Source organism: Erythrolamprus reginae, chromosome 5 (genome assembly GCF_031021105.1).
Source record: "Erythrolamprus reginae isolate rEryReg1 chromosome 5, rEryReg1.hap1, whole genome shotgun sequence".
Lineage (NCBI taxonomy): Eukaryota > Metazoa > Chordata > Lepidosauria > Squamata > Dipsadidae > Erythrolamprus > Erythrolamprus reginae.
The window spans coordinates 70,570,995-70,594,169 of NC_091954.1; the positions used below are offsets into that span (position 1 = coordinate 70,570,995).

General features: G+C 38.6%; 1 protein-coding gene across 3 annotated transcripts in view; it reads left to right on the forward strand.

Annotated features, from left to right (window-relative positions):
* Positions 1–21,955, forward strand: part of WDR33 (WD repeat domain 33) — a 95,784-nt gene extending 73,829 nt beyond the window's left edge. For all 3 annotated transcript variants that reach the window (XM_070753064.1, XM_070753065.1, XM_070753066.1), the window contains exons 12-22: positions 61–155; positions 735–821; positions 1,032–1,171; positions 2,482–2,634; positions 4,126–5,127; positions 8,194–8,296; positions 9,421–9,892; positions 13,054–13,220; positions 13,316–13,393; positions 17,256–17,441; positions 20,571–21,955. In XM_070753064.1, coding sequence (XP_070609165.1) covers positions 61–155; positions 735–821; positions 1,032–1,171; positions 2,482–2,634; positions 4,126–5,127; positions 8,194–8,296; positions 9,421–9,892; positions 13,054–13,220; positions 13,316–13,393; positions 17,256–17,441; positions 20,571–20,794 — 2,707 coding nt within the window. In that variant the 3' untranslated portion in view covers positions 20,795–21,955. The remainder of the gene's footprint in view (positions 1–60; positions 156–734; positions 822–1,031; positions 1,172–2,481; positions 2,635–4,125; positions 5,128–8,193; positions 8,297–9,420; positions 9,893–13,053; positions 13,221–13,315; positions 13,394–17,255; positions 17,442–20,570) is intronic.
* The last annotated feature ends 1,220 nt before the right edge of the window (positions 21,956–23,175 follow it).

A 23,175-nucleotide genomic window follows, 5' to 3' on the forward strand; every position in this document is an offset into this window, starting at 1 on the left:
GGATTTAATTCTCATAATAGACAAAAGAGAATATATTATCATGTAGTTCTATTTTGACAGCAAATTCTGGACCCGGAATCGACCTGGAGATAAAATGAGAGACCGATATAACTTGAACTTACTTCCAGGAATGTCAGAAGATGGAGTAGAATATGGTAGTTATTTTTGGTCTATACAGCATATTATAGTGTTTTAAGGTAGAATTTGGATTTGAATTACAAAAACATATTCAGATTCAAGTCACTACTTGATATGGAGGAATCACTGGGTGATTTGGTCCCACTTACTTTCAGTCCAGACAACATTACTGGGTTGTTGTGGTGAGAAGATGAAGGAAGACCCATGTGATACCTTTAGCTCCCAAAGAAAAGATGGCATCCATGCATATGTAAAACTTATAAGGGTTGAACACCAATTCAAATTCAGAAGGGAATATGCATGATTTATTCCATTCTTATTATCTTAGTCCATTCAGTAAGGAATCTCTCTCCCTCCCCTCTATTTCCCTGTCTCCTTCCCTTCCCCTCCCTCTACCCTCCTCTCTCTCTCCCTCTCTCTCAATTGATAATAATAATAATAATAATAATAATAATAATAATAATAATAATTTATTAGATTTGTATGCCGCCCCTCTCCGAAGACTCCGAAGATATTAATGTTATAGGAAATAAATAATTTCAACATATTCCAAGGCAAACACTTCACTTGAAAATTGTTTTTTTCTTTCTTTCCAGATGACTTAGAGCCCAATAGCCTTGCAGTGATTCCAGGGATGGGAATTCCTGAACAATTGAAATTAGCCATGGAACAAGAACAGATGGGTAAGAAAGATATTGTGTGGAAAGAATACGGTTTTGGAAGAATATTACTGCTGAATAAACATGGATGACATTGTATTATATCTCAAAATGATTTTTTTTCTCAATGATAGAAACTGGGGAAATCATTTCTTTTTGTTTTGCTATCTTATTTGGGTAGAAAAATGTGAAATATAAAACTACAGAATTGTCTGTTTCAATCTATTTTTGAAGGGAAAGATGAGACAAGTGAAATAGAAATGACCATCCCAGGATTGGACTGGGGTATGGAAGAGGTTATGCAAAAGGACCAAAAGAAAGTACCACAAAAAAAAGTTCCCTATGCAAAGCCAATCCCTGCCCAGTTTCAACAGGTTAGTATGCCTTAAATATTTTGATTGAAATGAGTTTACTGCTTGGTCACATTAGTGGCTAATAATTATTTCTCATGCCAGTACCTTTTAGCATGTCAAAGACAGATGCGTACTAATGAATGAACTCTTGATAATGTAAAAGACATAGCTAAATTGAATATGTACCTAATATGCAATATTACTGATTTAGATCAATTGTCATTAGGCCTTTAATTTTACGGTTCTTATATGGACAAAAAAATTCAGTGGATTTTAATTCTGAAACTTATTTCAACATCTTTCTCCTTACCTTGACATTATGTATTTTTTAAAAATCTTGCTTGCATTCCAAAGTACAGTAGTACCTCTAGATACGAGCCGCTCTACATGCAAGTATTTCAAGATACGAGCTAGGAGGGGAGAGACATTTCTGTTCTACTCCCGAGCTGAAATTCGGGATACGAGCCGAGCGTCCACTAGGTGGCGCAAGAATCCTTGCTTTTGGTTAGAATCCTTGCTTTTGGTTATCTCGGAGGGGGAAAAAGTTATTTGTTCCAGAATACGAGTTGCCTCGAGATACAAGCTCCCTTATGGAACCAATTATGCTCGTATCTAGGGGTACTACTGTATTGTATAAAGTTTTCAGAACACACAAAATATATGACTCATAGATATTTAATAAATCTCAAAGTATTTTTGATTAATCATTGCATTTGCATCCTGCCCTTTCGCTTGACAGATGAGCCAGATCACATGGAGGGGGCTTCATTGTAATTTCACAAAGGCAAGAGAACTCTCAGAACCTGAAGCTGGGTCTCCCTGACCCAAGGCTAATGCCTTTATCTATACCCCATTATCTCAAGTCCTAGGGCTCTTTGTCTCTTATAATTGTAATTACAATTTTAAAAGAGATTGGTCAATCTCTTTTTGAGATAAATGATTATTTTAAACTGTAAGAATTCACATTCTTCCTATAACTTGAGGCTGACATCATTTGAATTTTGCCAACGTTTTGTTTCCTCATTCATCATCATGGTGCATGGTGCAAATTTTAGAGACCCAAATACAATTTCTGTCGCAAGTACAGCCTTTGCTGCTAGACAATAAAATAGGTAAATATTGCAAGATAAGATTTGTAAAGATTTACTAATCTTTCTCTCTCTAACTTCTCTCTAACCCTATCCGTAAACCCATATCACCAGAAGAGTGTAATATTTTATTGTCTTTCACAATTGTACTCAGCATTCAGTAATACACAACTAATTTACTAATCTCAGTAGAATAAATAATATCACTATTAGTATACCCAAAGCTTTAATTATTCTGTTTAGGCTTGGATGCAGAATAAGGTTCCAATCCCTTCACCCGCTGAGCCTCTGAATGATCGAAAAGAAGATCTTAAATTAGAGGAAAAAAAGAAGACACAAGCAGAGATAGAGCAAGAAATGGCAGCACTTCAGTACACTAATCCACAGCTTCTAGAGGTATGGAAAATAAAGTGAAATTATTCTCTAGCATTCTTCAAAATATCTGTATCACATTAAAGAAATGGGAAAACAGCAGTAAGGATGCTGCTAGGACGGATCAGCAACCTTAAAAATACAAAGATCCATTTGGACTTGTTTCCCAGAGAAAACAAAACACCCAAAGTCATAAAACCTGGATGAACGTGGCCAACTCAACATCACTCCCACTAAGTCATGTGACTGCCCCCCCCTCCCCAGCTACGCCTACCTAGGTTTTGTGGTTCTGTTTTCTTTTCTATGAGAAAAAGGTATCTCTTTTCCCTCTCTGTTTCTGTCCCTGCATGTCTCCTTATCATTGTTTCTCTCTTTTCCTCTCCCCATCTTTCTCTCTCTTTCTCTCTCTCTCTCCCTTCCTCCCCACCCAACTCTCTCTCTCTCCCTCATCTCTCTTTCTCCCATCTCTCTTTCTTCTTCTCTGTATGCTTAGGAATAATCACCACCCCGCTTCTCTTTGGGCGACACTCCTACCTTTCTTGCAACTTCCTGGCTGGCTATGGCCCGCATAGGGAAATCTTCCTAAAGGCACATGTGGGTTGCGGGTGTCTGCTCGCTTAAGGAGGGTCTTTGGATATGGCTTCTCTTCTGCCCTAAGGATACTGTTATTGCCTTGCCGTGTCCTTTCCCGTTTCACCCCTCGGCAGCTCTTCGGATGAGCGGGGAGGGCGTGACCTCCAGCCTGAAGTGGCAGGAAGCGAAGGCTGTCTTACACGCAAATTTGACGTGAAGGCAGCTTCAGGGCCTTTTCTTTCCTGCCCTAAGGATCTGGCCATCGCCTTGCCATGCCCCCCACAACTCATATGAGAGAAGAAGGAGGGGGAGGAGGGTTGCCAGAGCAAAGGCAGCCTTTGCTTCCTGCCACTTACACCCACCACACTTGGCTAAAGGGCTGCGGAGGTGGGAGGTGGGGATGGGATGGGAAGGGATACAGCAAGGCAATGGCCAGATCCTTAGTGTAAGAGAGGAGCCGCATCCAAAGATCCTCCTTAAGTGAGCAGCCGCCCGCCCTCTGAGCATGCCTTTGCTGCCCTTTGGCGTTTACTTGAGGGTCTCCCCACGCATTTGCACACTCCTGGACCCATCACAGTCAGCCAGGGAATTGTGAGAGGGGGAGGAGGGTCACTATTATTTTGAATTGATTGGATGAGAAAGTGTCCAGAAATATATACTAAAGCCTTTGGAAGAAAAATAGAATATTAAGCCATTAATACTTAATATATGGATAGTGCTCATTTATTGTGTGTATACCGTAAATGAGTACTGCTCCCGGTAACTCCTTTTTGTGATGCTATAATATTGTGATGTTCAGTCACATATTGCAGTCTCTTACCAGTAAGATGTTTTTTAATTTGTTCCAGTTGAACCAAAAATTAAAAATAAAAACTACAAATAGAAATATTGGTTTCCATTTGTTCATAACAATTTTAGGCATACGTTGCTTTTTTTTCACAGCAACTGAAGATTGAGAGACTTGCACAGAAGCAAGCAGAACAGAGTCAACAGCCACCTCCTCCAGGAGGACCTGTTCATGGACCCCAGCATTTCCCAGGACAAGGTCCAATGTCTCAGGTGCCACAAGGATTTCAGCAAGGCCACCCACCTCAGCAGATGCCAATGAATATGCCTCAGATTGGACCACCAGGGCCACAGGGACAGTTCAGGCCTCCAGGACCTCAAGGACAAATGGGACCTCCAGGTCTTTCTTTACACCAAGGGGGTGGTGGGCCACAAGGGTTTGTTGGTCCTCAAGGACCACCACAAGGACTTCCAAGACCTCAAGAACTTCATGGACATCAAGGAATGCAGAGACATCCTGGTCCTCATGGGCCCATGGGCCCTCCAGGTCCACCAGGTACTACTGGACCTCAGGGTCACTTAGGCCCACAAGGACCGCCTGGGCCTCAAGGTCACTTAGGTCAACAAGTTCCACCTGCACCACCAGGCCACTTAGGTCCTCAGGGGCCACCTGGTGTGCAGGGACCACCTGGCCCAAGGGGGATACAAGGGCCCCATGGAGTACAGGGAGCTCAAGGGATGCAGGGTCCTGTGTCCCAAGGACCTTTGATGGGACTTAATCCAAGAGGCATGCAAGGACCTCCAGGACGAGAGACCCAAGGACCTGGTCCCCAGGGGATGATGATGAGTCATCCACCACAAGAAATTAGAGGACCCCATGGTTTGTTGGGGCACGGCCCCCAGGAGCTCAGAGGTCCTCCACCTCAGAGTTCAATGATGGGACCTCCACAGGAATTGCGTGGACCACCAGGTACACAAGGACAACAAGGACCTCCACAAGCTAGTATGGTAGCACCTCAAGGAAATATGCAAGGACCACCTGGGCCTCAAGGACAACAGAATCCTCCAAGGGGGCCCCATCCTTCCCAGGGTCCTCCACCTTTCCAGCAACAGAAAACTCCTTTACTTGGTGATGGTCCTCGAACCTCATTTAGCCAGGTATGCCTGGGAGAGGTAGTTTTTCTTTTCATAATTTGTCAGGAAGAAAATTATATCAATTCAAAGTATATAATAAACTTATGTTATAAAGTAACAGTTATCTAAAAAAAGCAGTACTTGGGTCACCAGGTCCAGTAAGAAACAGTGTATTAATACTGTTGTAACTTCAGTACTAGCAAAGTTAACTGGAAATTAAGAGACACAGCTTAGGTTTCATCTCAAAATATGGATTTTTATCATTGAATTGTAAACATTCTATTCAGGGCTATGTAAAAGCACGTTGCTAAGGGAACTCCAAATAATATTTTATCTAACTGACCATGACAATACAATTTGTTTTTCTAAGCATTATGAAAGAGAGTTGAGCATCCAAAGGTCAGGAAGTCCAGATCCCTGTTCTTCAAGAGTTTTCTAATATTTCGGTAGCAATTGTTTAATTTATCTGTGTCCGGGTGAATCATTAATACATTTTTAAATTTCTTCAATACAGGTAGTCCTCACTTAATGATGCTCATTGGTTGCTAAGCGATGCGATTGTAAAGTGCAATGTCACATGATAGCAGTTGCTGCAGTTCCATTTGCCATCATTAATTGAATCCAGCCTGGTTGCAGCACGGTCAAATGAGACATCCTTTGTTACTTTCTGATGACTTCCCCTTTAACTTGGCTTATTAGAGGCTGGCAGTGAAATAAATGTCAATCATGTGACCATGAGACGCTGCAAACATTGTAATTGCAAACCAGTTGCCAAGTGCCCAAAGTGCAACCACAGGACACTGTGTTGGCTGCAGTTGCAAGGAACAGCTGTAAGTGCCCTTGTTCAGCACAGTTGTAACTTCAGAGGGTCACTGAACAAGTGGTAGCTGAACAAGGACTATCTTATATTTGCATGTGGTTTGTAAAGCAGTACGTTAAAAGCATTGAAAATGATATAGGACCTGGCATTTTGGTACCTTGTGTTGTACACAGTATAAAAACAATGAAATATAGAAAACTGATGTCAGAAAAAGACCTAGTGGTCCATTGAGTCTACCCTTTGAATTTATTTGGGTTTTCTTTGGTTATTTATGTATTTATTGATTGGTTGATCGATTGATTCTTATTTTATTATTTTTAATTTTTATTGAATGGTGGACATCTGTTGATCCCAAGCGTGTTTAGACTCAGTTATTGATGATTGGTCCAGTACCTAGTTGGTTCCAAGCTTCCACTATTCTTTCTGTGAAGTAAATACTTTCTAACATTACAGGTAGTCCTCAACTTACTACAGTTCATTTAGTGACTGCTCAAAGTTACAACAGCACTGAAGAAAAGTGACTTGACCATTTTTTACACTTACGATCATTCAGCATCTCCAGGGTGACATGTTCAAAATTAAGACACTTGGCGACTGGCTCACATTTATTTTTATTTAAGTTTTTTATTTTATTTTCCATTTCATATTCATACAAATATCAATGCATATACCTTGCATATATATAAAAAACATACATGATTGCATAGTTATATACAGTATACTGCTCAAAAAAATAAAGGGAACACTCAAAGAACACATCCTAGTTCTTAATGAATGAAATTCTCATTGAATACTTTGTTCTGTAGAAAGTTGAATGTGCACAACAGCATGTGAAATGGATTGTCAATCAGTGTTGCTTCCTAAGTGGACAGTTTGATTTCACAGAAGTTTGATTTACTTGAAGTTACATTGTGTTGTTTAAGTCAGTGATTTTCAACCTTTTTTGAGCCGCGGCACATTTTTTACATTTACAAAACCCTGGGGCACATTGAGGGGGGGCGGCTAAAAAAAGTTTAGACAAAAAAATTCTCTCTCTTCCTCCCTTTCGCTCTATTTTTCTCTCCCTCTTTCTCTCCCTCTTTTTTTTCTCTCTCCATCCCTCTTTCTTTCTCTCTTCCTTCTTTCCTCTTTTTTGCTCTCTTTCTCTCTCCCACCTTCCCTCCCTCTCTTTCTCTCTTTCTTTCTCTCTCTTGTTCTCTTTCTCTCTCTCTTGCTTGCTTTCTCTTGCTTGCTTTCTCTCTTGTTTTCTTTCTCTCTCTCTCTTGCTTGCTTTCTCTCTCTCTTGCTCTTTCTTTCTTTCTCTCTCTTTCTTTCTCTCTCTGAGCTTCGCGGCACACCTGACCATGTCTCGCGGCACACTAGTGTGCCACGGCACACTGGTTGAAAAACACTGGTTTAAGTGTTCCCTTTATTTTTTTGAGCAGTGTATTTCTTGAATAATCTTTATATTTATCCCAACACCCCTATCTTATTAATCGATTATCAGTCTGTATTCATTTTTCTCTGTCTCACTCCCCACCTACTCTCACCATGCCTCCTATCTACCTTCCTTTAGGACGGTTGTTTTGTCCCAGGGTCACATGATCAAGCCAGATTCACTTAAGAACCATGTTGTTAACTTAACTGGCAAGAAAGATTGTAACATGGGGCAAAATTCACTTAACAACCGTCTTGCTTAGCAGTAGAAATTTTGGGCTCAATTGTGGTCAGAAGTCGAGGACTACCTGTACTTTTGAACTTAAGTCTCATGGACTTCTCTGATATTAAGTTAAATTTATAAAATAAATTTTAGGATTTCTTCATCTTACTCTTTTCCAAGTCTCCCACTTAATTACAGGCCTGTACAACTTGTGGAGGGAAAAGGGAGACAAATAAGTAAATTTAAAACCATCACAGGCTACAAAAAATACTTAGCACACCGATCAGTGGAGCTGGTAATAACTGTGATACCTATTGGTGGTACTTGGCAGTGAACTTTGTAAGTGTGTGTGTGTGTGTGTTAATTTATTGACTTTTTCAAAAAGTGCTGGTGTACTTGTTGTACAGGCCAGCTCCAAGAAGATGTTCTGCTTGAAAAAGAATATCACCTTGTTTCACTATTCAAGAACAAGAAGAATAATTTCACTTTAATGTGACTATTTTCTGACGTTATTTAAATAAACCCATATAGAGTTAGGTGGCAGTTTTTATGGTGCCCATATAAAATAGTAATGTATATATAAGTTACATTTTTTTTGTTTCATTTCACCTCACTTAAATTAAACTTACAGGAAGGACAGAATCCCGGTCCTCCACCATTGATACCAGGACTGGGACAGCATGGGGGCCCAGGTCGTCACCCCCCACATAACCAAGGACCTGTTTCTAGTAAAGGTAATGAAATGCATTGTTTGATCAGAATCATTTCTAAAGTCTTCTAGTAGGAGGAAATAAATGACCTAGACATACAATCTTCAAAACCATGAAATATATTGGTGCTTTTTCTGTGTATACAAGGAAATATTCAAGGACCAGATTATCTCAGGGACCGCCTTCTGCTGCACGAATCCCAGTGACCAGTTAGGTCCCACAGAGTGGTTCTTCTCCGGGTCCCGTCAACTAAACAATGCCGCTTGGCGGGACCCAGGGGAAGAGCCTTCTCTGTGGCGGCCCCGGCCCTCTGGAACCAACTCCCCCCAGAGATTAGAATTGCCCCCACCCTCCTTGCCTTTCGTAAGCTACTTAAAACCCACCTCTGCCACCAGGCATGGGGGAATTGAGATACCCTTTCCCCCTAGGCCTTTACAATTTTATGCATGGTATGTTTGTATGTATGTTTGGTTTTTTATTATAATGGGTTTTTAATTGTTTTTAGTATTGGATTATTGTTATACGCTGTCTTATTATTGCTGTTAGCCGCCCCGAGTCTCCAGAGAGGGGCGGCATACAAATCCAATAAAAATAATAATAATAATAATAATAATAATAATAATAATAATAATAATAAATTCTAACATATACAATATCTAATTGTGACCAGAAGTGTAACAAATCTAAAGATCCAAAGACTTAACTAAATGTTTCAACTAACTAGCTCTGATCAATAATTGAACAGAAGGGTTATAAATAAAATTGACTTCTGGGAAAGCCACTGATAACAAACTTTTATTATGATATCTCAGTTAGAAGACGTACGGTAATAAATTATGACAGGATAATAAGGTAACCAATGAATGAAGTAAATGAATATGCTATGGGACATGCTTAAAGAAAACCATTCCTAATTCTGAGATACTTTCTCAAATTACATTTCTGATGTGAACTCAGATTTTATTTATCAGACCATTATCTACAGTGCAGCTCTTCCTCCTTTCTCAAAGTTACTCTGATAGCCTATTATACTTGCCTTTTAAGAGTTGAGAGGGTTGTGGTTTTTTTCCATTAAACTGCAAACGTATATATTTATTGGACTGGAAAAATGTTTTAAATGTTTCAGTTATTGTTCATTTATTTTTCAGGTGATTCACGTGGTCCACCAAACCATCAAGTTGGTCCACTCTCAGAAAGGAGACATGACCAGAATAGTGGTGGCCCAGATCATGGGACTGAAAGAGGTCCCTTCCGAGGTGGTCAAGAATGGAATGATGGTAGTAGAGACAATAGGGCTATGCAAGACAGAAGGGCACCTCATTCAGATTTCCATGATGACTTTGATCGAACAGATGAATTCCGTGAAGACTTTCATTCAGACAAGCGATTTGGGCACCGTTTACGTGAATTTGAGGGAAGAGGAGCTCCACCTCAAGAAGAGAAATGGAGAAGAAGCGGTCCAGGCCCTCCTTTCGTTCCTGAACACAGGGAATTCAATGAAGGAGATAGTAGGGGTCCAAACCGTGGACCTCCTGGGTCATGGGATGGACGGAGAACTTCAGATGAGCGATTCTCTCATGATTCAGAGGAAACACGATATCGAGGAAGAAGAGACGAAAAGTAAGAATTCTAATACTTTTATTAATTGTAAATTAAGTAAAATATTTTTTCTTGTTTCATATTTAAAGAGAAGTATTCAATTCTATAATAAATAAGTTAAGTATTTGTACATATTAAAATTCCTATGGATGTGTATCAGGTCATTACTAAAAAAAAATTATAAAAATGGTTTTCTACAACACTTACTTACATCTTAGTACTTATCTCTGTAGATACCAAATAAAGGAATTGGGAAACAGATTTATTAGGAATACAGATCAGTCCCTTTAGTTAGAATGCAAAGAACTGTTTTAACTTAAAGTTAGAGGTCTATCAATCAGACCTTTAATTATTTAATCTGTGACATTCCTCCCTTTCTCTGCTGATGAAGTTGTACCAGCTGAATTTTGTAGAGTTCATAGTGAAAAAAGGTCTAGTTAAACTAGCATCAGGTTGAAGATTTTTGCCTTCAAACTACATTGTTAATGGCATATATAAATTTAAACTTAATCATTTTGAAAGAATGCTTCCCTGAAATACCTTCTTGATTGTGAGGTACAAATTTATAGATACATAAATAAAAATAATTACCAATAATTCAACATTATTACCAATAATTCAACATTATTACCAATAATTCAGCATTATTATAAACAATCCTATCTTCAGAATGTTGGAAAAATGAGCTCACCAACATTTACTTAAGTATAAACTCCACTCTTGTTAATATTGAGCTATATTTTATTAAAATCTGAATACCAAAAGAGAAACATTTGTTTACAGATGATGATGAATGACTGAAGCTTTAAGATTCCTTTATACTTTTTTTCCCATAGTCCCTCTCTGAAACAGCTTTAATTGTTTGATATAAAAAGTGGAATACCAATTAAGTTAGATAATACTGTTAATTGAGTTTAGTTTAAAATAAAATATTCTTCCAGATAAAATAGCAACTTTTACATTATTGCTCTGTTGCACTGCTTCATGTTTACACCGTTGCAGAAATGATAGAAACATTTAGAAAAACAGAAATAATTGCATTATCTTGTTCCTATTCTTATGGAAATCAAGATATTTGATGCTTAATTTCCCCCCCAAACATTCATTCATTCAATTTCTTTTAGTCATAAAGGAACAAATTAAGGAAGGCAGATTCAGAAGTAAATGGTGTTTGTGTTAATAGCTGTTCTGTTTGATGTTGTGGCCTCCCTTTATTTTGTAAGCTGCCCTGAGTCCTTAGGGATTGGGCGGCATAGAAGTCGAATGAATGAATGAATGAATGAATGAACGAACGAACGAACGAACGAACGAACGAACGAACGAACTAAAAAACAAACAAACAAACAAATAAGATCTTACACAGTGTTCTGAGTACATTTATGTTTGAACTGTACTTCATTTTTCCAAATGCTTTGGAAACCACACAATTTCTTCTGTTTGGTTCACATGTGCATAGAAATCATGTTCTGAGGTTCCAAGCTATACAACAAGGAACCTGTGGCCTACAGCTACTTTTTCATTTTAATTTTCCATTCACTTGACTCTAACGAGGCTGAATATTCAAAAATTCACTTCTCTCTACATACAACAATTTTAATTGACTTAGACAACAAGGTATGGTTTATATCAGTGGTTCTCAACCTGGGGATCGGGACCCCTTTGGGGGTCGAACAACCATTTCACAGGGATCGCCAAAGACCATGGGAAAAGACAACTTTCCCATGGTGTTAGGAAGAGCCAAGGTGGCGCAGCGGGTAGAGTGCAGTACTGCAGGCCACTAAAGCTGACTGTAGATCTGCAGGTCAGCGGTTCAAATCTCATCACCGGCTCAAAGTTGACTCAACTTTCCATCCTTCCGAGGTGAATAAAATGAGGACCTGGATTGTGGGGGAAATATGCTAGCTCTGTTAAAAGTGCTATTGCTAGCATGTTGTAAGCCACCCTTAGTCTAAGGAGAAGGGCAGCATTTTTTAAAAAAATCAAATAAATTAATTAATAAACAAACTAAAGCTTGTATTCTGGCACTTTGGAACATATTTTTACAACCCGACCAAGCAGGCATTTACAGTGAGGGTTCCTCTAACCTTCCTGCCAGTCAGCTTAAACCTCTGTTGAGAAAATTGGCACTACACTTATGGTTGGGGGTCGCCACAACATGAAGAACTTTATTAAGTTGTCCCAGCATTAGAAAGGTAGAGAACCACTGGTTCTTTGCTAATTTTGAATCTGGTTTGCAGTTCAGTTGCCATTATTTGTCAACAGATAATTCTATAATTCTTACGTGTAATTTGCCTTTTTATTAACTGGTCATGATACAGAACTCTTTTTTCCTAATTGGAAATGTGGTACACAAATGAGGTTTAAAAGAATGTGAAAGATACGTTTGTCCCTTTCCACTATGAATAGATTTATTCCATAGTTTTCAAACTCATCAGTATTTCATGAGTTTTATATCACATTCATATTTGACTAGTTAATTGATTGGAACTCATATGATCGAACACATTTGTTGTTGCGAGGTCACTTTGTGACTTTAACAAAAGTTCCGATTTCTGTAAATAGTTGTTAATGCCGCCCGAATCCCAGTGACCGGTTAGGTCCCACAGAGTCGGCCTTCTTCGGGTCCTGTCGACTAAACAATGTCGTCTGGCGGGACCCAGGGGAAGAGCGTTCTCTGTGGTGGCTCCGACCCTCTGGAACCAGCTCTCCCCTGAGATTAGGATTGCCCCCACCCTCTTTGCCTTTCGTAAACTTCTTAAAACCCACCTCTGTCGTCAGGCATGGGGGAACTGAAACATCTCCCCCTTGCCCATGTTGTTTTTGTGTTTGATTGATTGTGTGCTTGTTTTTTATATATATTGGGGTTGTTTTATGAATTTCTTAACTTAAAATTGTATTTGGATTGGTGGGTATTGGATGTGTCACTATGTACTGTTTTTACCATTGTTGTGAGCCACCCTGAGTCTGCGGAGAGGGGCGGCATATAAATCCAATAAATCTAATCTAATCTAATATCTACATTTGATTTTAGCCAAAAGGCTGAGAAGCCTTTCCAGTTTAATAATGCCATTTTGTGTAACAATTGCAGTGTTTCAAAGTTTTTAAAAGATCTTAAAATTTCAACTTAATTTTGATACCATGGACTTCTTCATAACACAGTATTTCTACTTCGTTTGCTGAAGCTTTAGGAGAGGTACACCCTCAAGGCATGAAGGCCGAGGAGCAAGAGGAAGAGATAGTTTTTCTGGATCTGATGATTTTACGCCAGAAGAAAATTTTGATTCATCAGAGGAAAATGCAAGGGGAAGAGATCACAGTGCTCGGGGAAGAGGTCGGGGGACCCCAAGAGGTATAGTTCATGTTCAATTGAAAATAACATATAATATGGTCCACATTATTCTATGCCTCTTTTTAATATCCCATAACTGTTTTTCTTAAATGTAGGAGGACGAAAAGGTCTCCTTCCCACTCCAGATGAATTCCCTCATTTTGAAGGCCGAATAGAGGGAAATCGAGAATCAGGTGAAGATTTTAAATGCGTGCTACACTTGAGCACCACTGAATACTAGTGTTCATGCTCTATTTTCCACTTGCTTGGAAGTAATGCTGCATTCATATATCACTTAAAAATTAGCATTCTTAAAGTATTTGATTTGAAAAACAATGCTATGCTCTTTTCACTTATCGAAAGCTTCTGCCATGCACCTTCAAGTTCTGCTTCAGTTTTCTGTAAAGAGCTATCCGTCACTTCAGCTTACTTTTAAAAAGTTAAACAATATATATTTATTCTATCCTTTTTGACCTCCCTGTATGTGGAACCATAAAGACAAGAAATTTAATTTAATGTTTTACTTTATTGTTTCCTTTATAACATTCTGTAAGACCAGTCACCAATTATAAAAAGTATTGAGTTGTAGTAATTATAGTTAAACAAGGATCAAGCCTTGATGCTAATGTTAAGACTCCCCTTACTTTTCTGAATGACCCACATAATTTGTAAAAGGCGAAAGATTTATACGATCTGAAGAGAAACCATAATTTGTGATGACCTGGGGTTAGGCATGGAAACAACACAACCAGAACGAAGGCTTAACTCTCCTTTATTGTTCCAACTTTGCCCCCAAAGTACCACCATTTCCTGCAAGTCCAGGATCTAACCTCTAAACACGCACTTCCAATAGGTCCCGGCTACTATTAATCCAGAAGAGCAGCACAGTTCTCAAAGCTGCCATAGGTCAAGGAGTTTGGTTTCAGAGAGTCCTTGTCGCAGGAAGAGTTCCCTGGGACTGCACTACCACCTGGAATGTAACTCATATGTAGTCAGGCAAACAAGACAAAATACAGCCAAGTATCCAGACATCAGTAACAGCATGTGAAGCTGTAACAAAGTAACCAACGAACACCCCTCCCAACAATATATTATTCTGAGCTGCCCCGAGTCTACAGAGAGGGGCGGCATACAAATCTAATTAATTAATTAATTAATTAATTAATTAATTAACTAACTAACTAACTAACTAACTAACTAACTAACTAACTAACTAACTAACTAATAAATAAATAAATAAATAAATTTGAATCTTATTTCCTGAGCCTTGTGAAGAGTGGCAGGCGCCCTCTTCCTGAGTTTGTCAGGTTGCCCTGCACTGATCCCGCCTCCTCTCCATTCTTTGTGCTCTGGGATTGGGGGGGGGGAGTTGCTCATTGTTGGAGCTCCTCTGCTCCACTTCCTGCCCTGTCCTCTCCCCTCTTCTGGTTCTCCTGTGCCCTCTCTCCCTTGCTGGCAATCCTTCCCAGGGACCTGCCACTGCCTCATCCCTCTCCCCCAGTTGTTCCTCCATTGGCCCTAGCCAGGGATGGGCTGCTGCCCGGATTGGGGGGGGGGGGAAACGCAGTGGGGTAGCGAAAATGGAGTTCTACTCCAGAGCACCCAATTTGCACTGAAAGTTGAAAGAAAATGCAGGGCATCCTGCATAAGCCATGCCCAGAGTCTGGTAGTAAAATTTTTGGTAGCCCTTCACTGGCCCTAGCTCTGTCTCGTATTCAGACTCAGGCTCTGACAGGGACCATTCAGAACTTCTGACGACATTGGCAGAAGTGTTTGTTTGTTTATTTGTTAGTTAGTTAGTTAGTTAGTTAGTTAGTTAGTTAGTTAGTTAGTTAGTTAATTAATTAGATTTGTATGCCGCCCATCTCCGCAAACTCGGGGCGGCTCACAACAGTAATAAAACAATATACAGTGGTACCTCGAGATACGAGTTTAATTCGTTCCGGACCTGGCCTCTTAAGTCGAGCAGCTCTTATCTCGAACGACTTTTCCCCATAGGAATTAATGTAAATAATTTTAATTGGTTCCAGCCCTCAAAAAACTCACAAAGTTAGTCTAAATTATGCAGAAAGACATGTTTTTAATGAAGAAATGTACATGTACATATAAATGAATAATGAAGTTTCTTTCACTTAACTTGTAAACTTTCTTAAACTTTTAAATTTACATATGTTCAACTTCTCTGCCACCCAATCCTGTAGGACAGAGGTCCCCAACCCTTTTTGCACCAGGGACCGGCTTTAAGCGATCAAGAGAGGAATGGGTGAATGAATGGACGGAGGGTGGGAAGGAAGGAAGGAAAGAGAGAAGGGACAGGAACAGAGGAAGGAAGCAAGGAAACTTATGAAAGGGGAGAGTAAGAGAGGAATGAGTGAAGGGAGGGAGGGAGGGAAGAAGGTGGGAAGGAGAAAGAAAAGAAGAAATAGAGGAAGGGAAGGTAAAAGAGAGAAAGAAAAAGAGAAAGAAAGAAAGAAAGGAAGGGGGAAGGGACAGGAACAGAGGAAGGAAGCAAGGAAACTTATGAAAGGGGAGAGTAAGAGAGGAATGAGTGAAGGGAGGGAGGGAGGGAAGAAGGTGGGAAGGAGAAAGAAAAGAAGAAATAGAGGAAGGGAAGGTAAAAGAGAGAAAGAAAAAGAGCAAGAAAGAAAGCTGCAAGCACCCCCCCGAGCCCTCCAGGCCGGCTGCAACCTTTTAAAACACGCGCGCCGCTTCGCAGCTGTCTCCTGAAGCCGAACGCGGAAGTTAGCGTTTGGCTTCAGGAGACAGCTCCTTGGCGCTTGTATCTCGAATTTGGGCTTGTAAGTAGAACAAAAATATCTCTCCCCTCCCAGCTCTTATCTCGAGTTGCTCTTAAGTAGAGCAGCTCTTATGTCGGGGTTCCACTGTACAGAGAATAAATCTAATATTTAAAATCTAAAAAACCCATTATTTAAAAGAACATACAACACAAGCATACCATACATAAAACTATATAGGCCTGGGGGAGGAAATGTCTCAATTCCCCCATACCTGACGGCAGAGGTGGGTTTTAAGGAGTTTGCAAAAGGCAAGGAGGGTGGGGGCAATCCTAATCTCTGGGGGGAGCTGGTTCCAGAGGGTCGGGGCCGCCACAGAGAAGGCTCTTCCCCTGGGTCCCGCCAGACGACATTGTATACCAACATTCATAAAAGGTTAAAGAGAGCAAATTCTTTTTCTTTTCTTTTTTTTGAAATATTTTTTTTGAATTTTTTTAAAAGGACAAACAAAGACATACAACATTAAACATTCAAGGAGCTGCCGTTGCTCCGCTTATCTTAGAAGTCTAACTACTACAAAAAATAAAAACCTAACTATAATCAGATCAATACAAAAATAGCATACTTTTCTATTAGGTATTTATTAAATTTAACTCTATATGTTAATTTAATTACTTTGTCTGTAAAATACTTATTCAAAAAATATAATATAATGAATAGCATATCTAAGTTTATTCTACTATAAACATTTTTAAATTATTAAACTCTAACTTATAAAATTTCTAGTTCTAAAGTTCTAAATTCTTGTTACTTTAACTTTTAATGTTATTTTTAAAATTCCACCATTCATATAATTTGTTCCATATTTTATAATATTCTGTTTCTACTTGATTATTCAAGCGTTTTGTCATCATGTCTAATACTGCACATACCATAATTTTTTAATAAACTTCTACATCCTTTGGTATTTCCTTATCTTTCCATTTCTGCGCAAATGTAATTCTTGGCGCAACTAATATATGTATTATTAAGTAATAAACCAATTTCATTGTTAAACGTAGATTATAAAATTTTTAGAGCAAATTCTTTTTCAAGTAACTGTGTGTGTGTGTGTGTGTGTAATTAAGGGGTGATAGTAAATGATGATATCTAATTAAAAGAAATTTAATGCATCTCGGTCAATTTAAAGCATGCATCTCTGTCACACTCACTGTCTGTGTTTTGTTTGGTTTTTAACAAAAAGTTTACAGAAAAAGAATTCCTCTATGAAATTATTTGCTTGGACTAAGTTTCTTATCTCATTCTCTTTTGTCATGATCAGGTGCCCGCCAAGATCATCCTTCTCACGATGGACATTCTCCTGCAAATCGAGAACGTTCCTCCTCACTGCAAGGAATGGATATGGCTTCACTACCACCCCGCAAACGACCTTGGCACGATGGACCAGGAACCTCTGACCACAGAGAAATGGAAATGCAAGCTGGGCATACAGAGGAGAGAGGAAAGGGTAAATAACAATACTTTGAGAAATTGAGTAGTATCATATATACTAAAATATAAGCCAATACACAGAAAAGCCAACGTTCAAATTTTTATCCAGAATGCCATGAAATTTCACTATCAGCAAATAAACAAATTCTCAAATTTCCCATTATGTTTTCATTTTTACAAGGTTGTGCATTTTTCATGATATTTTGGTTAAAGTTTTAGAGATGACATTAGCAAATATATATGGAATATATGGGCACTTTTAAAAAGAATGGCATTACCATATATACTCATGGTTAGACTCATGTGCACAGAAGTCCAATCAATTTTGGGGCTATAAGTTGGCACCTAAAATCTCAACTTATCCATGAGTATATATGTTGTTGTTAGTTGTGAAGTCATGTCCGGCCTATCACAACCCCACGGACAATGTTCTCCAGGCCTTCCTGCTCTCTGCTGTCCTCTGGAGTCCATTTAAGCTCATGCCTACTGCTTCTGTAACTCCGTCCAGCCAATTCATTCTCTGTTGCCCAGTTCTTCTTTTGGCCTCAATCTTTCCCAGCATTAGTCTCTTGTCCAGTGAGTCCTTCCTTCTCATTAGGCGGCAAAAGTATTTGAGTTTCATCTTCAGGATCTGGCCTTCTAAAGAGCAGTCAGGATTGATCTCCTCTAGGACTAACCAATGTTCCCTCTAATTTTTTTTCGGTGTATAGTGTAAAGTATAGTGTCTGAGCGGCAGTCCCTTTGGGATTGGGCGGCATAGAAGTATGTATGTATGTATGTATGTATGTATGTATGTATGTATGTATAAATAAATAAATAAATAAATAAATAAATAGGAGAGGGGGTGGATCCGGCGGACGGGGGGCAGGGCCGAGAGGCCAGGGGCGCGAGGGGGCCGGAGGCACCATGGGGAGGCAGGGGCAGCTGCGGTTCCCTTTCCTTCTACTGCCGGCACCTCCCCACCCCCCGCAGGCTGGCAGGAGGTTGGGGAGCGCGTGCCCGTGGAAAAGGGTGCGCGGGGGGGTATTTTGGGGCACGCACGCGTGCAGCTTACGGGAAACACTGGGACTAACCGGTTTGATTGCCTTGCAGTCCAAGGGCTTCACAGGAGTCTTTTCCAGCACCATAGTTTAAATGCCTCACTTCTTTGGTGCTCAGCCTTTATTATGATCCAACTTTCCCAGCCATACATTGCAACTGGGAAAACCATAGCCTTGACCATATACACTTTTGTTGGCAAGGTGATATCTCTGCTTTTTTAGTATGCTGTCTAGATTTGTCATAGCTTTCCTCCCCAGGAGTAACCATCTTTTAATTTCTTGGCTGCAGTTTCCATCTGCAATGATCTTGTAGCCCAGGAAAATTAAATCTGTCACTACCTCCATTTCTTCCTCTTCTTTTGCCAGGAATTGAGAGGGCTGGATGCCATGATCTAAGTTTTCTTAATGTTTATTTATTTATTGGATTTGTATGCTGAGTTTCAAGGCAACTTTTGCACTCTCCTTTTTTACCTGCATCAAGAAGCTCTTTAGTTCCTCTTCACTTTCTGACATTAGAGTGGTATCATCTGCATATCTGAGGTTGTTATTTCTCCCAGCAACCTTAATTCCAACTTTTGATTTGTCTAGTCTCGCCTTTCTCATGATGTCCTCTGCCTACAAATAGGCAGGGTGACCGTGTACAGCCTTGTCAGACTCCTTCCTCAATTTTGAACCAATCAATGGTTCTGGGTCCAGTTCTTATCTTACTGTTGCTTCTTGACCCACATATAGGTTTTTCAAGAGATGAATAAGATGTAGCACTTTTGCTGCATCGTCTTTTAAGATTTTGAATAGCTCAGCTGGGATCTCTCACCTCCACTAGCTTTGTTGTTGCTCAGATTTGAGAAATCCTGGGAATGAGAGATAGTTTGATTTAGTAATTAAAGCACGAGATTAGAAAATAATTTACCATGAATTTAAGTCCCTCCAGGCCGTGAACACCAGCTGGGTAACCTTGGACCACTCACTCTCCCAATCCAACCTCCCTTACAATGTTGTTGTGTGAAAATAAGAAGGAAGAAGGTATATGCCACCCGAGTTTTCAGAGAGAGGTGGCTTACAAATCTAATAAATAATAATAATAATAATAATAATAATTATTATTATTATTATTATTATTATTATTATTATTATTATGTTGTTGTTATATTGAATATATTCACCACTTATTTATTTGTAAAAAAACAATAATTATAAAGGGACATAAGTAAAATATAAAATAAATCTTTAAAAATGTCAGTGAAAAACTATTACTGGCACTGATTTTCTTTTAATTTTTTAAAAATTAAATCCATATTTAAAAATTTACAATGGCAAAACAATAGCCTTCCTACAATTCACCCCAATTTAAATTTATCTAAATAAATGGTAGTAAATGTTATTTAATTATTTCAGAAACTTGAGACTGAGAGCATAATAATACTAGTCATTCCCCTCAAAATAATAGATTTGATACTGATCCATAATCAAGATATTAAAAATTGGTAAAGCCAAAAATATGTCTATTTATCTGGTACAAATAACATTACCAGGAAAAGTTAATTTAAACTCTAAAACTACCAGGCTAACTGCCATATATACTGTTTATTAGAAAGTAAATGTAGCATTAAAATGGGGAGCATCATTGTTGCAGCATACTAAAAAAACAGGTATTTGTAGCAGTCTCCTTGGTTCTTTATACTGTGCTAGAAATAACAATAACTGGGAAGGATTGGTGAAAACAGAATGTTCAGGAACATTCAAACGAAAGGCTAAGACAATTAGGTGATGCTACCCCACTTGTTGGTTGTTGGTTTGAAAGATACCATTGAATAGTGTACAATATCTTTAGTTTCCAAAGACTGTGATCTGACAAAGCATGTAGTACAGCTTTCTTCTATAGCTATAAATTCTAAATAACTTTATTAGCCAGTACAGTAGCACAACTGTATCAATAACTTTTTAAAAAATGTTTGTGTTCACTCTGTTTCTGGCTCTCTCATACAAAAACACACACAAAGATTTTGAGCTAGTAGAGTGTAAAAAATTGAAATGACTTTCTTTATATTTTCTATAAGAAACAGCAATAACATGATCTAATTTCAGTATACCCTTTTTTCTTTTAGGACGTGGAAAATCAGGACTTTCACAGAGAATGTCAAAGTCTGGAAGATCCAGTTCTTTGGATGGAGAGCATCATGATGGATATCATAGAGAAGAATTTGGAGGACCTCCAGGAAGCAATCCTTCTAGAGGAGGAAGAAGTGGGAGTAATTGGGGAAGAGGAAGTAACATGAACTCAAGCCAGTCAAGGCGAGGAGGTTCTAGAGGTGGAGGAAGGGGTCGATAGAAGAGGTCAGGACTGGGAACAACCCAGTCTTTCCACTTGTTGCAGAATCATTGCAAAAATAATTCTGCAATCCTACAAACATGGACTCTAGATGGAGATAAGTGATTGTTCATTAGTTCCTCAGAAGGTCTTTTCCAACATTAAATGCCAGCTAATAATACCATCACAACCTTTGTTTCATTTCCACACCATCCCAATCCCTTGTTATATTTGTATTTCTTAAATTGATATCTGAAGACAAAGCTGGGTTTTTGTTTTTCCTTTTAGTGATGTGAGACATGGAGCACATCCAGATCTCAATTCATGTCAAGAACTTGTATCTATATGTACAGTTGTCAGGAAAAGTTAAGTTGTTTTTGTATGAATACAGAATGCAATTTGTCCAAAAATTAACAAGAGTGTGTGATTTTTCTATACACATTTTCACATATCATAGAGGAACCATCTCCTAAAATTTCAGTGGACATTTTCTGTGATGGATATATGCACTGCCGCAGAACTAGCTATCGCAGCTACTTACACAAAGTTTTTAAGCCTCACAAGTTAAGTTAGCATGTTATAAAAATATGTAAATGAAAATCACTTTTGTTGATTCTTAGAAATGTCTTTCCTTTCAGTAACCAAAATGAGCAGAAGAGTTTCATATATAGATTCCCTAAGTACTCCTTGGTCCATAGAATGGGATATTTGTATATGGTACAGTATTTGTATATGGTACAGGGACATATAGCTAAAACATATTGGAACGCTGACATGAATGTGGTTCTGTGATCTGATAATTAGTGATCAATTCTGATTTATTCAAAAAAACATCCCAACATTCTGCCTTTGAAATGCAATGGAATAAGAAAAAAAAGGTAGTTAACCCCTAATGAAAACCATTGAAGAGTCTGAATGGGTTTCTAAATTAAAGTCTTGAATGTGTTGTTTCTGAAGCCATAATTTAACCAAACCATTTAATATTATTTTTTAAAATGTTTAGATTAACATAGCTTCAGAAATATCAAGAAAGAATACCTAACTTTAGTCTGAATATTGAGATAACCTAAAAAAAACTTTACATATTTTCCCTATTTTCTTTGAAGGTGTAAGTACAGTTTCTTTCCATTATAGTACTGTATCTGTTTTACACTTATTTTACAATAAAATGTCCTCAGTTGAGAATGTTTATTATCCAGTATTCTGATTCTGAGACTATTGAACTTTATTGATCAAAAGTTGGTTTTACACATCACCGTATGATTTGCCTTAAAATGATGTGGCAATCCATCATGATTTGGCATAAAAACAAGGCAGATCACTAACTTGATATATATGATAGGATTTATTATAAACTGTATAAACAATTGTAGTTTAGGAAAATCATATACATATTTATTTATTTATTACTTAGATTTGTATGCCGCCCCTCTCCGAAGACTCGGGGCGGCTCACAACATAGATGTTGAGCCATTAAAAGATAAATGGGATTCAGGTCAGATATTAAGTTAGAAATCTAGCCTTGATAAAAAAAAATTAAATATTTAGAGTCAGCTGTATAGTAAGCCAACTGACTTATTCAAAACCCAATGAACAAGACCACCATGCTTATTAGGAGTATGCAAAACAGGCATATTTCTTCATTTTTTGCAAGTAGTAAAGAGTCACAAAATCAAAACAATATTTTGTACCTACAATCCACATTTTAGTTACATAGTTAAAGAAAAGTAAATTAAGCTACTGTGTAAAGAATTCTTAAATGTTTTCTAGAAGAAATGATGACTAATTATACAAATTTGTGTAGAACCAGTACATTGGATGTAGATATTTCTCCATTTTTTTGGTAGAAACTTAAATTATAAAGCCTATTCTATTTTGAACATCTCTGACTTTTCCTTACCAAGTAGAGGACATCAAATAGTTTTGGAAATACCTATTTCTGCTCGAAAGTAAATCTGTCTCACCATTGTAATTACAAATAAACAGGAGTCTACATTAATTGTAAACAAAGCAGTTCTGTTTAAAATTAGGATCTACATCAATCAAATGTTCAATTGATGCTTATAGGAAAACTTTGGTGGGGCAGTGACAGCTTTGAGCTCACTGCGGCCGCAGCTGAGGCTATCATGGCAGTGGGAGTATGAAAATGGGAAGCTCCAGACGTGGCCACCTCCCCACTGGCTGCCCCAACAGTCCTGTGCTCTACCCACCTGCTCACCCAGCTCTCCCTCTGGCTGCCAGGCAGATAACTGTGGCGAGTTGTCCCTATACGCAGTTGGCTATGTGGAGTTTACCTGTGGCAAGTTATGTGTTGCCTTTCAGATTTATTTCATTAATACAATAATCTCTCATTTTTCTTGCCCTAAGCCAGTAGACATAAAACTAATTTTCATTCCAGTGAA